This window comes from Peromyscus leucopus, chromosome 23, assembly GCF_004664715.2.
Source record: "Peromyscus leucopus breed LL Stock chromosome 23, UCI_PerLeu_2.1, whole genome shotgun sequence".
In the NCBI taxonomy this organism is placed as follows: Eukaryota; Metazoa; Chordata; class Mammalia; order Rodentia; family Cricetidae; genus Peromyscus; species Peromyscus leucopus.
In genome coordinates, this window is record NC_051082.1 from 4701511 (window position 1) to 4718865 (window position 17355).

Genomic DNA, 17355 nt, shown 5'->3' on the forward strand with positions numbered 1-17355 from the left:
CGGTGCAATGGCCCCTGCCTGTGTTCTCAGCTATGAGGGAGGCTGAGGCAGGGGCATCACTTGAGCGTAGGAGTTGGAGGTGGGCCTGGATATCATAGTGAGACTCTGTCTTGGAAGGAAGGGAGGGAAACAATGTTTTGTTAGGTTTTCCTGAGGGATAAGGGCAATATAATATCTGTGACTCACCAGCCAGCTCCAGGGGTCAGCTCCTCTGGCCCACATAGGCACATAATTGGAAACAACCAGGAGTTCTTTATTCATTATTTATGTGCAAGTGTACATCCTGAGTTTATTTGTACTGTGTTGCCTGTGTTCAGGGGCCCACTGAAGCCAGAGGGTGTTGGATCCTGAAACTGGAATTATGGGTTAGTTGTGAGCTTCCTAATGTGGGTCCGGGGTCCTCTGGAGGAGCAGTAGGGCCCTCTTTACCTCTGAGCTATCTATCCAATACCAAGTTGAATCAATAGTTTGAAAAATATAACCTGGCTGGGCAAGGCTCAGCGGTTCTTGTCATGCAGGCCTGAGGACCCAAGTTCAGACCCCAGCACCCACTTCAAAAGGCCAGGCATGGTGCTGGACACATGTAATCCCGAGCGCTTGGAGGCAGAGGCAGGGGAATCCCTGGGACTTCCTGGCAGCCATTCTAGACAGTCAGTGAGCCCTGGATTCAGTGAGAGACACTGTCTCAAAAGAAGAGGTCGAAAGTGATTGAGGACAGTACCTGATATCAACCTGTGGCCTACACACACACACACACACACACACACACACACACACACACACGTAAAAAAAATTTACCTCCACCAAAACTGAGCTCAGGTGGTTTAAAAAGAATATATTATCCCTTATTATTATTATTATTACTATTGTTATTACTATTACTATTATTACTATTATTGTGTGGAGTATGCTTGTGTATGTGTGTGAGTGTGTATGAATATGTGCGTGTGTTCTTTAAATACTTCACGATTTAAAGACAGGGTGAGAACAGGGCAGTTTACCCAGTGTTCTCACATGTCATCTCCAACTGGGGAGGGCAGCGCTTCCTTCCCCATGACTCCAAGCTTTTCCTTACCCCAGGCTCTCTTTAAACTGTGGGGATCCCCAGAAAAGTACCCCAAAGATATTCTGACGTACACAGAGCTGGTGCTGGACTCCCAGGACCAGCTGGTGGAGATGAACCGCCTTCCTGGTGGGAACGAGGTGAGAGGTGGGAGTGGGGAGGAGGTGGGTGTGAGGTGGGGCCAGCATGCTTTGGCTGTCACCTCACCCGGAAGAACCAAAGTCACTTTGCTCAGCACCCGTCTCTTCCCCAGGTGGGCATGGTGGCCTTCAAAATGAGGTTTAAGACCCCGGAGTATCCAGAAGGGCGGGACGTCGTGGTCATCAGCAACGACATCACCTTCCAAATCGGCTCTTTCGGCATACAGGAGGACTTCCTGTATCTGCGGGCATCTGAGATGGCCCGGGCAGAGGGCATTCCCCAAATCTACCTGGCAGCTAACAGTGGGGCCCGTATGGGCCTGGCTGAGGAGATCAAACAGCTATTCCAAGTGGCTTGGGTGGACCCGGAAGATCCCCACAAAGTACGTCATGGAGTGAGGGTGGTAGCGTGATGGCGTTTACCTAGAAGAGCCGGAGCACCCCAATCCAAAAGCCCCACCTCTGAAATGCTTCCCGACCCAAAGCTTAAGTATCAGCATGATGCCCCAAGTGGAAAGTCCCACCTGACCTCATTCACTGAGTTTCAGTCAGAAGGCACAGGCCTGAAGATGCTGGGTGTGAGGTGTCTGTGCATCATGGATGAATGTTGTGTTTAGACCTGGTGCCCACGCCCAGGACACCTCATTATGATATGCCAATAATGCCAGTCTGAAAAAAATTTCAAAATCTGAACTGCTTCTGGCCCCGTGCATTTCAGGTGAGAGACTTCCTGCCTTGCCCCGGATGGCTCCTGCAAAGACTGTGGGAAGGGACCTCTGTGTGCAGGGCACAGATGCGCAGTGACATTAGTCGCCCACCACGTGTTGTGAGGTTCACATGTACTGACCTGTCTGTCCTCCTGGCACTTGGGAGGCTCAGGCAGAAGGAGAGAGAGAGAGAGCTCAGGATCAGCCTGGCCTCTGTGGTGAGACCTTGTCTCGAGAAAGGAAAAAGAACCAAAATAAATGCTCGGGGGCATGGTGATTATCAGAAATGGTCAAAAGCATCCCCTAGAGGCGTGATAATGAGAAACTTGTAGACATGTAGGTGACATGTGCCAGGTTCTAAATCCAGAATGCCAAGTGAAGAATGCCCTGCACCCAGGCCTTAGATCATGGCTGTGTGAGTGCTTGCGTGCGTGCGTGTGTGTGTGCGTGCGTGCGTGTGTGCGTGCGTGCGTGTCTGTGTGTGTGTGTGTGTACATGCATGTAGAGTTCAAAGGACAATCTCAAGTGTCACCCTTCTTTTAGAGACAGGTTCTCTCGGCTTGCAATCTGCCAAGTCTTCTGGGCTAGCTGGCAAGTGACCTTCCAGGGAACCACCCGTCTACACCGCCCATCTCCCGTTGCTAGAGCTGTAGACACACACCACTAACGGATCATGTTCCCCAGACAGTGACGCTGTCTCCCTAAAGGAGACGAAAACCACTCTGGGAGTCAAAAATTATTTTTCTATTCCGTTTTACTACATCTTTAGCCCAAACATCTAAAATTCAAAACGCTCTGTAATCGGAGACCTTTTCAGTCACTAACCTCACCCCTAAAGTAGCAAATTCTATCCACACCTCAGCTCATGGGATGGGTCACAGCAAAAACACACCAAATCCTGACAGTATGTTACAGGGTCACCCTTAGCCCATAGGTGCCTGCAGGACGTGAATGGATCTCACATTCGGACATGGGTCCCACCCCTAAGATGTCGCATGAGGTAGAAGCAGATATTCCAAAGCTCAGATGTATTTTTACATCTGAGGCACTTTGGGTCCCTGCTGTTTGGGCCTGTCCAACCTGTACACTTGGACACACATGCGCACACACGAGTGTACACACATAACCAGGCAGGGCATGAGGCTGTGTGCGTGAGGAAGAGCTAGGAGCTCAAAGCAGCCCTGTGGCTTGCAGGTGTTGAGCCAGAGGTGTGCAGCTGTGCAGTGTTATCAACGGCCAGCCACCCTGGACGGTATTGACACCTTGAAACATCTGGTGGCTGTGGAGTCCACGAACTGGATTCGCAGACTCACTGGAGTGTGTTTTTAAGGGATTTAGGTACCTGTACCTGACGCCCCAGGACTACACCCAGATCAGCGCCCAGAACTCCGTGCACTGCAAACATATTGAGGATGGAGGAGAATCCAGGTAAACGCAACACTGACCGCCAAGGCCTAGTGTACCCGCAACTCATCCCGGCTGCCTGTGAGGGCCGGCTTGTGGGTGGTGGACCCCGAGCTTCCATGTGGGTGCTAAAGACTTAACCATTTGGGACAACCTCTAGGTAACTCATCCTGGTCATCCCCAAATGATTCACCCCTCCCTGCCTCTGTCCCTCTCTCCCTCCCCTCCCCCCTCCTCCCTCCCCTTCCCTTTTTCTCTACTGAGCCTTGAACACGGTAAGCAGGTGCTCTACCATTGAGTCATGCCTTGAATGCTTCATCCTTTTCTCAGAACAGCAGCTCGTGCAGGGAAAAGTAGACGTAAGTTTTCATGATGTCTCAGGGGACACAAGTTCACATTTTACGACCCAGCTATCCGAAAGCATTCAGTGGTCGTCTGGGGGTCTGTTCTTTGAGAATGTCAGAGTTTGTCTTTCCCAGGGCAGATACACAAGTGGAATAAAGCAAGCCAGCAGACTCTAGGTGACTTTCTGGGATGTGAATGATATGAGAAACATTTCTTTTTAATTCTATAGTGAAATAAGTTTGGGAAATACTCAGTTAAATGGGCGCATCAGGACCTCTTCCTACAGGCCTGTGGAGACCCGCTAACACACTAACACTGGTCAGTTTCTATCAAGATCTGACCAGCATGTCTCACCCTTTGGGGGTCATGAGTCGTGGCTGACTGGTCGTGAATTGAGTGTCTTTCCCTCATGGTCCCTGGTGTCCCCACAGACCAAAGGCTAAGCTAGTTTTCTGTAGGATGTGGGGTAAGGTGGCACCCCACTAAGAGCCTCTGTTTGAGGGAGGGACGGCCACTGTCTAGTCGACCTTGATCTTTTAGAAGCTTAGTGCCCCTGGGTCCTAAGCCCTGTCTTCAGTCTGTCTGCGTCCCAGCGTTCATCCTTGCTCATCCCTCCTGCCCCAGACCTGTGGGACATGTGTCCTCTTGTCTTTGTTTTTGGAGAGGAGCCTTGGCTTCAGTCGTGTTTGGTCCTTACAGATACGTCATCTTGGATGTCATAGGGAACAGTGACAGCCTGGGCGTGGAGAACCTGAGGGCTCGGGCATGATCGCAGGAGAGGCCTCCCTGGCTTACGAAAAAATTGTCACCATCAGCATGGTGCGTTCCCTCCTGGTCTCTTCCTTTCCTTGCTCTTCTGTGTTTTTGTGTGTTCCTGTGTGTGTGTGTGTGTGTGTGTGTGTGTGTGTGTGTGGTGAGTGCACATGCATGTAGACGCCGGGGTCAACATCAGGCATCTTCAGTTGCTTTCACATTTTGGGGGGACAGCGAGTCTCATTGAGTCTGGAGCTTGCCGATCTGGCTATGGCTGGCCACACGCCACACCAGGGGTCCCCTTGTTTCCGCTCTCCCAGCACTGAGACTGCGGGTGCACACTGCCGCGCCCGAGTTGTCATGGATGCGAGCGAGGCATCTGAACTCAAGTCCTTACGGTTGTTTGGCAAGCGCTTTACTGACCGAGCCGTCTGCCCGGGCCCAGTGGTGTTGACTCCGCACAGATTTTCCTCAGGGGTCACCAGTTCTTACACGTCCCCGAGGCCACGGCACAGGAGCTCGGCACCAGCAGCGGCCAGTGTGTGCCGTTGGCCTTCCCCATGCTCTCCTCACACTGTTTTGGGATACTCAGCACATGAAGAGAAAGGGTTAATTTGGACTCACGGTTTCCGAGGGATCGCTTGATCTCTTGGTCTTGGTGCTTTGAGCCTCTAGTGGGAATGTGTGGCAGAGCATGGTTTCTAGGCTAGGGCCAGGCAGCCAGGGACAGAGGGAGCAGCCAGGGTCTCATGGTTCTCCTCATGGCAGGTGACAGGCCTCCACTCTCCTAGGCATCCCCACAGGGCCCACCTCTTAGCGTTTCCACCACCTTTGATTGGGCCCCTGAGGAGGTTTAAGGTGCAGATAATAGCAGAAGCCAAACTCGAGCAGGTGTTGGGAGAAAACTAGGCCCCAGCCAGCTGTGGTGCACACCTGTAATCCCAATAGCTGGGAGGCAGAGGCAGGAGGATCATCTTTTGAGAGTTCTAGGCTGGCCGTGGCTATACAGTGAGACACCCTTCTCTGTGTGTATGTGTGTGTGTGTGGGGTGAGCCCACCAGCCTCTGGAGTTCAGACGGGTCTTATCTTCACAGGTGACCTGCCGGGCCCTAGGAATCGGGGCCTACTTGGTGAGGCTTGGCCAGCGGGTGATCCAAGTGGAAAACTCGCACATCATCCTCACTGGAGCCAGTGCTCTCAATAAGGTGCTGTAGACAGGGCATGGGGAGGGGCGGTGTGGGGACCAAGTCAGACATCTCATGGCCCTGCTGTCTTAGCCATGACAGTGTTCTGTCGCTGTGAAGAGACACCATGACCATGGCAACTCTTATAAGAGAAAGCCTTTAATTGGGGGCTGGCTTACAGTTCAGATGTTCAGTCCATTATCCTCATGGCGGCAGATACGGCAGATGCTGGAGAGTTAGCTGAGAGTCCTACATCTGGATGGGCAGGCAGCAGGAAGAGAGAGACACTGGGCCTGGCTTAAGCATTTGAAACTTCAAAGCATCCCCCCCCCTCCTCGCCCAGTGACACACTTCCTCCAACAAGGCTATACCTACTCCAACATAGTCTATGAGGGGGCATTTTCATTCCACATGAATGAAAATTCACCACACCAGCTATTGTGGATTCCCAGTAGAAACCAGTTTCTCCCTGAAGCAAGTATTTTTTTTTTTTTTTTAGTTTGAAGTTTTACCATCCCTTTCTGAGTGCTCCCCACTCCTGGAACTAACTCTCCAGCTTACATTAAAAATAAAAAAGAGGCGCCATATTTTTCAGGAAACCGAGAAAGGTCCCACTCATGATTTTGCAACTTCTATGATTTGGGGGAACTCTTGCATTTTAGCTTGCCTGTAGTTAAGTCCCCGTGAGCATGAAAACAAATAGCCTGCTTGTTTTAGTATACTGCAGGATTTCCCACACGATTCTGGAGTGTTTAATGCCCGCTCAGAGCCCACTGAGGAGTTCCACGTGTGGCTGTTGCATCAGCAGCACCTGGGTGGACATTTGGCCCCCAGGCCACACTGCAGACCTGCTGCTGAAGCAGGAACCCATTAGATGTCGAGTTCCCAGGGGCGTTGGTGGTTCCCAAATTGGGTTGCATATGAAATTTCCTGGAAATCTTAAGGACACAGGGACCACCAGTGCCCGGTGCTCCCCGCTGAAGACCCTGAAGGGATTGGTTTGGGCAGAGCCTCTGGGTGGCAGGTGTTTCGGAAGCATTCTGACAGGCAGCCAGAGCAGAGGACCCAGCAAGATGGAGTGGCTTCGCTAACTGTGCTGCGTCACCTCAGGTCCTGGGAAGAGAGGTCTACACGTCCAACAACCAGCTGGGGGGTGTGCAGATCATGCACACTAATGGGGTCTCCCACGTGACTGTGCCGGATGACTTCGAGGGGGTCTGCACCATTCTGGAATGGCTGTCATATATACCGAAGGTGCGCTCTTCCCTGGCAGCCTGCAGCCTGCAGCCCGGGAGCCTGTGGGGTTCGGCTCAGGGTGGTAGAGAGGGTAGGGAAGAAGGAAGTACTATGGACAGGACAGCTTGGCCTCCCATCTCCCTCCCTGATACCCAGCCCTGTTCTTTGCTTTTGGGGAGGGAGGCTCTGAGGTGTCTTGAGGATGTAGGGACGCCATCTGCGATCCTTTAGAAACGGGTGACATTGGAGGACAGTGGATCCATTCCTGGCTTTTTCTTCAGTAACCCTGTCAGCCTGGACCAGCCCCCCAGTCCTTCTGACCTTCATTTCCTCCTGTGTGAAGTTGTTAATGAGGGGGGCGGAGCCCTCTGCAGATCCTCCCTCCCCAAGGCTACCCTGGACTGGACTGCTTAGCGGTCAGTAGTCCTCACGGGACTGCTCTAACCAGATCTTGACTAGGCAGATGTTTGCGCCTCGGTTCCTTCAATCGCCTAGCTGGGAGAACGCTGGTCCCGTGTGGCTCCCAGAGTCTATTTGAGCTCCAGATGCACTCAGGTCTTTTCAAAGGTCTCAGAAGAACGTAGACAGGAGATGCCTGTCATTTTCCAGCTGGCATAGTGGCTTGGAAGCCCTGGTGAGGGCATCGCTGCACAGCTAGACATGTGCACAGTCACAGGGGGAAGCCCTCGGAGGTGTGGGAGTCCTCGCTGACGCGCCCCAGGGACTGAGTGGGACGGCTTTGGCCCTCTTTTCTAGGACAATCGCAGCCCGGTTCCCATCATCACTCCTACTGACCCCATCGACAGGGAAATTGAATTCATCCCATCCAAAGTTCCCTACGACCCCAGGTGGCTGCTTGCGGGGAGGCCTCACCCAAGTAAGTCCTAAATTTTTTTGGGGGGGACCCAAGATTTGGGGTTCTTTTCTGGGTCTACTGAAGAGGGCCATTTTGCTGGAAGCTTCTGTTCCCGTTGCCCAGGGAGGGTGCATGTGAGCTCAAAGGTCCCTCAAAGGAGGGGATGGAGACTGGCCTCTGCTTTTCCTGAGCTACAGACCAACAGGGGTTAGGGTTAGGGTTCAGCACAGGCCAGGGCTTTCCTCCTGCCTCTTTCCCTCTGGCTAGACCATCACAAAAGAGGCTGGCTTCTCTCTCTCTCTCTCTCTCTCTCTCTCTCTCTCTCTCTCTCACACACACACACACACACACACACACCACCGCACACGCATGCACACACACTCTCACACACGCACACTCACACACACATTCATACACACATGCACATGCATGCACACACACTCACATACTCTCTCTCTCACACACACACACTCATACACACATGCACACTCATACACACACACTCACACATGCACACACACACTCACACACACTCGCACGTGTATACACACACACACACACACACACACACACACGCATGCACACTTGTTTTCTCCTTCTCCGAGGAGTGCCTTTGTCTCCTGGAGGTATACTTTGTTCTGAGAAGCGCCCACATGGGAACGCTGGCTAAGCTGGCCCACCACCCTGGCCCACGGCTAGAATTCCCTTGCAGTTGGCCTCAGCTGTGCGGTGCAGGAGGCAAGGGCCTCTCAGCCGCAGGAGGATGCCTCCCAGTGGTGTCTTCCTTTTAGAGGCTTTCCCTCCAGCTGTAGCTCCCCTGGAAGAAGGCGGTCCGTTCCTCGCTCACTGTGTGCTCTCCTGCAGAACCAGCCCCGGGCCCCGAGGCAGAGGCTGAAGTAGCAGGTTTTATTCCCTGGCATCTCGCCTCTGCTGCTGCGTTCTTTGAGTCACCTGCTGCCGGGCCTTTCCCTCCGGTCAGAGTGGCAGCCATTTGCACCCCTCCAACCTCCCTCCCCATCAGTGACTACGGTGCCACGGTCACGGTGTGTCTCTCTGGGACATGGGTGGCCTGTTTCCTTTCAGGGATACTGAGCGGTGGCCAGTGGGCCAGACTAAGGTTCTTCAGTAGAAAGGGTATAGGACCGTAAGGTCAAAGCTGGCCGCAGCAATGTGCCCCACCAGGCAGACCCTGGGCCTCCCCAGCCCTCAGCCAGGACTTCCACCCGTCTGTCCGTCCACAGCTCTGAAGGGCTCCTGGCAGAGCGGATTCTTCGACCACGGCAGTTTCATGGAAATCATGGCACCCTGGGCTCAGACCGTGGTGACGGGACGAGCAAGGTAATGCCAAGTGGGGGTGGGCTGCACATACCTTCACACACCTGCCCACACCTGCACACACCTGTACACACCTACCCACTAGACATGAGACTCCCCAGCACTAGTCTGGGTCTGCCAGGGCCTTTTCTCCTTGGTTCCTAGATTTTTCTGAATGCAAAAGGCGAATTTAGGGAGTGGGGAGATGGCTAGGGAGGCTTGCCGTGTAAGCATGAGGTCCCAAGTTCAGATCCTTAGCAACCCACGTGAAAAGTCAGGTGCAACAGTGCAGGGAACCCAGCACTCGGGGTACAGAGTCAGAGCCCGGCAGCTCGCTGGTGAACTCCAGGTTATGACAGACCTTGAATCAGAAACTGAGGAGAGAATGACTGAGGAGGAAACCTGACGGTGAACTCTACATGCAGGTACACACACACACACACACACACACACACACACACACACGTTAAACTTTTTTGTTTGTTTGTTTTTTGAGACAGGGTTTCTATGTGTAGTTTTGGTGCCTGTCCTGGATCTCACTCTGTAGCCCAGGCTGGCCTCGAACTCACAGAGATCCGCCTGGCTCTGCCTCCCGAGTGCTGGCATTAAAGGCATGCGCCACCGCCGCCCAGCTCACATGTGATGATTTAAGTCATAGTTTAGAGCTGGGATGTGATTAGGTTGCAGATTAGCATTGCCTGGCATATGCTGAGTCCCGAGTTCCATCCCAGTCCCTCAGAGGATAAATACGAAGCTGAAGTGAGGGGAAGACTCTTGGAACTGTGTATGTCACAGTCCACATCTTAGACATCTGAGCTGCATAGCCCGAGGCCCAAACAGCTCCCACCCCGCCCTGACTGTTCTCACCCTAGCAGGGCACCTGCGCACCTGGAAATGCCCACAGCAGACTGGGTAGACGCTGGGGCCCTGAGCTCTGCTTATGGGGCATCCCAGTGCTGAGCTCCTGTGCGCTCACCTTACAGGTTGGGGGGCATCCCCGTGGGGGTGATTGCTGTGGAGACTCGGACCGTGGAGGTGGCTGTCCCTGCTGACCCTGCCAACCTGGATTCTGAGGCCAAGGTGAGGGGCCAGGAGCCATGGCCACTGTGACCACTGCTGGATCCAGCCCAGAGAAGCTTTTGTGTTCCAGAAAGCCAGGGAGCAGAAGCCTCAAACAGGGGTCGGCCCGGGAGCTCAGCCTGTCGCCCACCACATCTCCATGGGACACATAATAGTCCATTCTGGGCTTCTTGTCTGGGATGGTAAAGGTCCTGTGTGGACCCCACCCCCACTTCCACTCTGTCCCTGCTGCTGGGAGCTGTAGTGAGGCCTCAGCTAGCGTGGTGCCAGGCTGTGCAAGGGAACGGGGGGCCTGTTGAGGCCCTAAGGATATGGGCTCTTGTTCCTGAGGAGCCCTGGCTCTGGAACATGTATATGGGAACACATCCTAGTAAAGGTTACTAGTGTGGGGAAACACCATGACCAAAGAAACCTGGGGAGGAAAGGGTTAATTTGTTTACACATCCACGCTACTGTTCATCATGGAAGTCAGGACAGGAACTCAAGCAGGGCAGGATCCCGGAGACAGGAGCTGATGCAGAGACCATGGAGGGGTGCTGCTTACTGGCTTGCTCGCCATGGCTTGCTCAGCCTGTTTTCTTATAGAACTCAGGACCACCAGCCCAGGGGTGGTCCCACCCACAATGCTCTGGGCCCTCCTCCATGCATCACTAATTAAGTAAATGCATTACAGCTGGATCTTACGGAGACATTTTCTCCATGGAGGCTCCCTTTTCTCCAGGGACTCTAGCGTGTGTCAAGTTGGCACAGAACAGTGGAGGACCGTGCTGTGGTCGCCGGCCCTATTGTCCCTGTGTCACTGACCTAAGTGGCTCTGTGTCACAGATCATCCAGCAGGCGGGCCAAGTGTGGTTCCCGGACTCCGCCTACAAGACCGCCCAGGTCATCAGGGACTTCAACCAGGAGCGCCTGCCCCTCATGATCTTTGCCAACTGGAGAGGCTTCTCCGGAGGCATGAAAGGTAAGTCCAGCCCCTGAGTCACTGCGACGCGCCACTCCAGCCCTGTCTCTCAGCCCTGGGAGGATGCAGGTCAAGTAACCGCCTGGTTTCTAGATGAGGAACTGAGCGTGGGAGGCGGGTGACGTCCTGGGGTCATGTGAAGGGCAGGGCAGGGAGGTCTGCTCTGCAAGCTCCATGGTGACCTGGGCAGTTGCCTTCCTGGGTGGTAAGATGAGGAAGGCGTGTGTCCATCCACCTGCCTCAGAGCTGGCCTTATAATCCCTCTAAGTCACCCAGAAGGTCCAGAGGGATCGTGGTTCCCGCTGGCTGCTGAGGAAGGAGCTGAGGTGGGGGAGGCACATGTAGGTCTTTGATCGCTGGGTGACGTCTCTGAGTCCCTGAACCCCTTGTTTGTGAATGGGGAGGGCTGCGGTGAGGGTCCCATGCTCTGGTTCCACACATGTCACTGATGACAGCCTTGTAGTGTCACCGCCGAGGGTACCTGGGGACTGGGAGGGGTTTCCTGGTGAGGCAGAGCGGGGACCTGTGCATACCGGACACGTGGGTGTGCTGGGGCCTCTCACTGGGAGCTGGAAGGGACCCAGAAAGCGGCAGTCCCTGTTTACCTTCGCAGATGAGGACACACCCATGCAGGAAAGCAACCTGCCCAAGGTCCCATGGCCACTGAGGGAGGGAGCCAGCCCCAGCCCAGCCCTAGCTCTCTGGGCCTTTGTGGCTTTGAGTCTGTCACCGGGGCCCAAGTCTCCTAAGCAGGCCTCACTTTGTAGACATGTATGAGCAGATTCTGAAGTTTGGCGCCTACATCGTGGATGGCCTCCGGCAGTACAAGCAACCCATCCTCATCTACATCCCGCCCTGTGCCGAGCTCCGTGGGGGCTCATGGGTGGTCCTCGACTCCACCATCAACCCCCTGTGCATAGAGATGTACGCAGACAAAGAGAGCAGGTGGGTGTGTCACTCGGGACATTCTCCGCGGAGCTGGTTAGGTCCCCAGAGGACACTGTCTGGAGAAGGGCAAGAAGCCGGGCGTGGCAGTGGGCACCTGTAACCTTGGCCCTGAGGGTCGTGGGCAGAGATGGGGAGCCTCTGGGGATCCCTGACCAGTCCGTCTAGCCAAATCAGTGAGCTCCAGGTTCTCTGAGAGACCTTGTCTCAAAAAGTACTGTGGAAGGTACCAGAGGAAGACAGCTGACATGACCTATGACCTCTACCGGCACGCACACACAAATATATATATATATATATATACACCACACAACACAGTCATAATACATGCAAAGAAATAAGCAAATGTTTTTAAAAAAAGGAGCCAGAGGCAGGATAGCAGGAAGGACTAAGGTGTCTGTCCTCAGCCTCCCCACCTACCCCCTCAACCTCTTTCCTATTCTCTGTTCAGGGGGGGTGTTCTGGAGCCGGAGGGCACCGTGGAGATTAAATTCCGGAAGAAAGACCTGGTGAAGACCATGAGAAGGATAGACCCAGTGTGCAAGAAGCTCCTGGGACAGCTGGGTAAGTGGGTCACACAGGTGCCCCCCTCCCCCAGGTCGCCAAAGGCGTCGATTCTAGTGTATTAAGGGTAAACTGAGATCCAAAAGCCAGCCCCGCACTGGTAATCAGCTCCTTCCATGGGACACCGGAAGTGGCTGGACAGGCGCTATCTCAGATGGCAGATATTTTGTGGACTTGCGGTTTGGATGTCCACAGTGAGACGTCTCGGCAAAGGGGCCAGATATAAACACGAAACAGAGCTGCTGTGTTCAGACCACAGCCCCATCTCTGGGGCCCGGGTGGCACATTCCGCTGTGGCCTCCTATCCGAACCCAGAGGTTCAAGCTTAGGAACATTTTAGCTGAGGGACGTTCATCCTGTGATCTCATAGTTAGTTCACCGTCCCACACACATAGACAACGTTTGGGTTCCACAGGAAATACCAGAACTTGGGTAATGACCATGTCCCTTAGAGGTCCTTGTGTCCTCCAAATGCCCCCGATCAGAGATAAACAATTTTTACCGATTTTGTTCCCTTCACTCCTGATCTTTGATGCCACACTCCCCGGATGTTGATGTGGTGGTGTGTCTGTAACTGTGCGGACCACACATTTGTGACAGGGTGTGGTTCCTTTGGGTCCGCCTCTGTGATATGGGTCTGTACTTCACGTGGAATTGGCATTATGTCTGGAAATGCCTCTTATGAGAGTTCTTTCCTTTTTATTACATTTATTTTGCGTGTGTCTGTGTATGTGTGCGTGCGCCACGGCACATGTGTGGCGCTCAGAGGACAATTTGCCGGAATTGGTTCCCTCCTCCTACCACGCGGGTCCTGGGAATGAAACTCAGGTCGTCAGGCTTGGCACCAAGCACCTTTCTCCACTGAACCACCTCGCTGGCCCCTTACTAGGATTCTAACTCTGGATTTCCTTACGATATGGTGTTGTCTTCTTCACTTACCACTTCCCCTGGCAGAACTGTGTTGGTTTGTGCGTTTCCAGAACCTGTCTCGTGTTTCTGTGGCCAAGGCGTGAGCATATCCGCACTGTATTTATTACATGTCTGCAGACAGCGGCTAAAGCCTGGGGCAGCAGGCAGGGCCGGGGCTTCCTCCAGGGGCTGTCGTGGGGCTGTGAGCGCATTTCCTAGGCTGCAGGACAACTTGATTGAGAAGCAGCATTGGCATCGCAGACCCGACGACCACAGGACAAGGCCTCCTCTTGTTTGGTTTTGTGGCTTAACCCAGCCCCACGTGGCCATCACTCACAGCCCCTGGAGTCCTGACCTGATGTCTGCTCACCTGCAGGGACAGCCCAGCTCCCTGACAAGGACCGCAAGGAGCTGGAGGTCCAGCTGAAGGCCCGAGAGGACCTGCTGTTCCCTATCTACCACCAGGTGGCAGTTCAATTCGCCGACCTGCACGACACACCCGGCCACATGCTGGAGAAGGGAATCATCTCTGTAAGTCCCCCAAGGCCGCCTGGGCCCCAGACACAGAGGAACGCACAGGAGCTCGGGATGGAGCCCAGCTGGGGCTTAGAGGGTTTTTAGGGCCTTCAGTCTGAGTGTTAGTTTGCGCCTTTGGTTAGACCTGAAGCCTTGTTTATGCTAACATTGGCCCACGACTTGCTCCTAAGAGGACATCCTTGTCCACTGGCCCATGCCCATGGCTGGCCATTTTTCTTTTGGGAACCAGCCTGAGATGGAGTTTTTGTGTCAGCAAAGGTAAATGTAGACACCAGTTTGGCTCAGAGGACATGCCAGGCGCTGTGGGGTCCTGCAGAGCCCTGCTCTGTGTCTCCCTAGATAGGAGCTCGGCCCCCTACGCAGGATATCCCTGCTTGAAGGAGGAAGGGGGCGTGAGCCAGGTAGCCAGCCCGGGGCATGGTCTTGGCCATTTCCGGCTCCCTCCCTCCCTCTGTGGATGCTCAGCTGGACCTGTCCACAGGACGTGCTGGAGTGGAAGACCGCACGCACCTTCCTCTACTGGAGGCTGCGCCGGCTGCTGCTGGAGGCCCAGGTGAAGCAAGAGATTCTCCAGGCCAGCCCCGAGCTGAGCCACGAGCACACACAGTCTATGCTGCGACGCTGGTTTGTGGAGACCGAGGGCCCCGTCAAGGTGGGCCTGGGCAGGGAGAGGGAAGCTGTAGCATGCAGGCACTGGGGGGTCTAAGGATGGCCAGCTCTGTCCCTCAGCAGCATCCCCATCTGAGGTAGACTGAACCCATTGACTGCCCCCCTCCCCCAGGCCTACCTGTGGGACAGCAACCAGGTGGTGGTCCAGTGGTTGGAACAGCACTTGTCAGCCAGGGATGGCCAGCGCTCTACCATCCGGGAGAACATCAGTTACCTGAAGCGGGACTCTGTCCTCAAGACCATCCAAAGGTGAGTGGCATGCCTGTGGCCAGCCTCTGGCTCATTGGCCTGTCACAGTGCCAGGATCAGACCCCGCCTCGTGGGTGGGGTGACAACCCAGGGTGTTCATCCCCCAGCAACAGAGCTGTGGCCTGTGACTTTCTTGCGTCACAGCTAGGACCTTGTTGATTAGGAGGACCCCCATCACAAACCCCGGGGCTGAGGATACCGGTTCCCTCCCTGTCAGTCTTTGCTCAGTATCCAAGGATCATAGGATACCTGGGACCCTATTTTGGGTGTGAAGTTGCGATTTGGGTGTGTCACAGCTCAGGTCATACCACACGCACAACCAGTGACAGGAAAGGGCTAGGTCACCCTGAGACATTCTGTTCCCTCCTACGGGACTGTCTCCCCCCTACCTGTCTTCCTCATCCCCCTATCCTTCTCTGAGTGAGCACAGCAGGAGGAAATCGGAATGCTGGGCTCTGGCCCACCCAAGAGACACGTGTCTAGACCAGGACGCTGCCCCCTAGACACCACTGAACCAAGTGGTGAGAGTGACCGCCTGTCTCTTCCCTCCCCTGTAGTCTGGTTCAGGAAAACCCAGAGGTGACCATGGACTGTGTGGTCTACCTGAGCCAGCACCTCAGCCCGGCTGAGCGGATACAGGTGGCTCAGCTGCTGTCGACCACGGAGACCCCGACCTCCCCCTGAGCAACTCTGGCCATCCCCAGGACCCTGGACCATGGGAATGGCCGTGCGGCAGGCCTTTGCAGGACCCTGGGCCTTGTGTTGGGAAAATTCACAAAGCGATCTCGAGCACTCTGTGAATGCCGTTCATGACCAGCGTCTTCCTGGACAAAAGGCCCCTGCGCCCCTGCCAGGCGGTCATAGCCTCCCTTCACCTGGGGACTCCAGGGTTCAGTGGATAACTCTGCTGCGTCTCTGAGGTGAACTGAACCGGGCACCCCGAGTTCCTCGTGTTTTGTCTGGGATGGGGATCCAGTGTCGGCTCCCTGTCTGATCTCAACACACTTGCACATTGGTTTACATTCAAGCAGCTGCGTCCTTCGGCAGGAATAAACAGGCCAAAGAAAACACACCAGATGAGACCCAAGAAAGGGTCTTATCAGACACTCAGGCATCCAAACAGGGGCAAAAATTATCTTTTTTTTGTTCAGTTAAGAGAATAAAACGACATTTTGTTCTCCAAGTGGCCCTGGTGAGACAGGAAGACCATCCTATGGACAAGCCGTCTCCAAAGATAAAGGGACAAATGAATAGGACGCTTGGCATCCAGCAGGGCTGGAGGAGTCTTACAGCCTCAGCCCCCAGGGCTCTGTAAGCCTTTTCTTCCTAGCAGAGCCAGGACTGGACCCCACATCATGCCTCCTGCAGAATGGCCACCCGTACGGTACCAAGGACCCTCCGGCCTGAGCGCGGAGAAGCTGTCCCTAAACACGGTGCCCCTAACCAATACACTTCCTCACCTTGTGCCTTGATACCACGGCAGGAGCCAACGGCTCTGGACCGGTGACCTGGGACTGCCGCAAGCACTCTGCATTTGCTCCTGAGGACTTTTCCAGGACCTGCAGCAGGGCCCAGCAGCGTCAGGGTCTGAATGAGAGATTCTGTGCCAGTGACAGGCTGGGGAAGTTGCCTGCCACCTGCTGTCCTTCTGGGCAGTGTCTGAAGCCATTATCACTCCAGGCTGAGGCCAGAGTCACACAGGGAACCGTCCGCAAGCCAGGATACTTGAGGTGCCCTGGATTAAAACAGGTCTATAGCCATCAGCCAGGGACAGCCCTAGCAGCTGAGGGGGGGCTGGGAGGGGTGGAGAAACGTGGCCTGTTGCTGCCATTTTGGGGGATGAAGGGTTCTTCTGGGCAAGGTCCTCTGGGTGTTGAGAGGAAAAGCCCAGATTGTGACTAGCCGCTGCCCTGACCATCAGCTTACGCTGAAGAGGCTGCCGGGAGATCTGCAAAATAAACTATTTTTTGAAGGAAGTCCTTTGGTCTTGACTTATTTGGGGGACCAGAAAAGCCTGACAAGTAGAGTGGATAGAAGCATGTCCCCCCTTCCACCACCCCCCTTCTCAAGATCTCCCTTTTTCAAACATCAGAGAGCTTTGTGCGTACACTGCGCTGCTCTGGAGGGATAGAGGCCAGGGCAGTTTGCACTCTGGTTTCCATTCCTTCCCATCAGATGAGGGCGGCATGACAAGGCTCAGAAAGGTCAACACACTCACCCACGGTCACACAGGGCAGACTGGGAGGAGCCCTGCTCCTTCCTCCTGTGACCCCACAGGAGGCCAAGATGGGAAAATTCCCCCTGAGCTACATCTGGTCTGGCTCCAGGAGAGTTGGCACCCGCCCTTAGTCCACCTCTTGCTTCTCTTGTGCTCTGTGAATCCTGTCTGAGAGATTCCAAAGGGGACAAAGCCTATGCAAAACTTGGTTCCTGAAAAAT

General features: G+C 54.5%; 1 protein-coding gene across 1 annotated transcript in view; it reads left to right on the plus strand.

Annotated features, from left to right (window-relative positions):
* Acacb (acetyl-CoA carboxylase beta) overlaps positions 1-16892 on the plus strand; it is a 48619-nt gene extending 31727 nt beyond the window's left edge. The window contains 17 exon segments of the mRNA XM_037198611.1: positions 1081-1203; positions 1317-1586; positions 3241-3338; positions 4359-4411; positions 4414-4478; positions 5507-5617; positions 6707-6850; positions 7589-7709; positions 8930-9026; positions 9986-10082; positions 10908-11043; positions 11811-11988; positions 12440-12552; positions 13838-13992; positions 14480-14650; positions 14780-14916; positions 15474-16892. Coding sequence (XP_037054506.1) covers positions 1081-1203; positions 1317-1586; positions 3241-3338; positions 4359-4411; positions 4414-4478; positions 5507-5617; positions 6707-6850; positions 7589-7709; positions 8930-9026; positions 9986-10082; positions 10908-11043; positions 11811-11988; positions 12440-12552; positions 13838-13992; positions 14480-14650; positions 14780-14916; positions 15474-15600 — 2196 coding nt within the window. The 3' untranslated portion in view covers positions 15601-16892.
* The last annotated feature ends 463 nt before the right edge of the window (positions 16893-17355 follow it).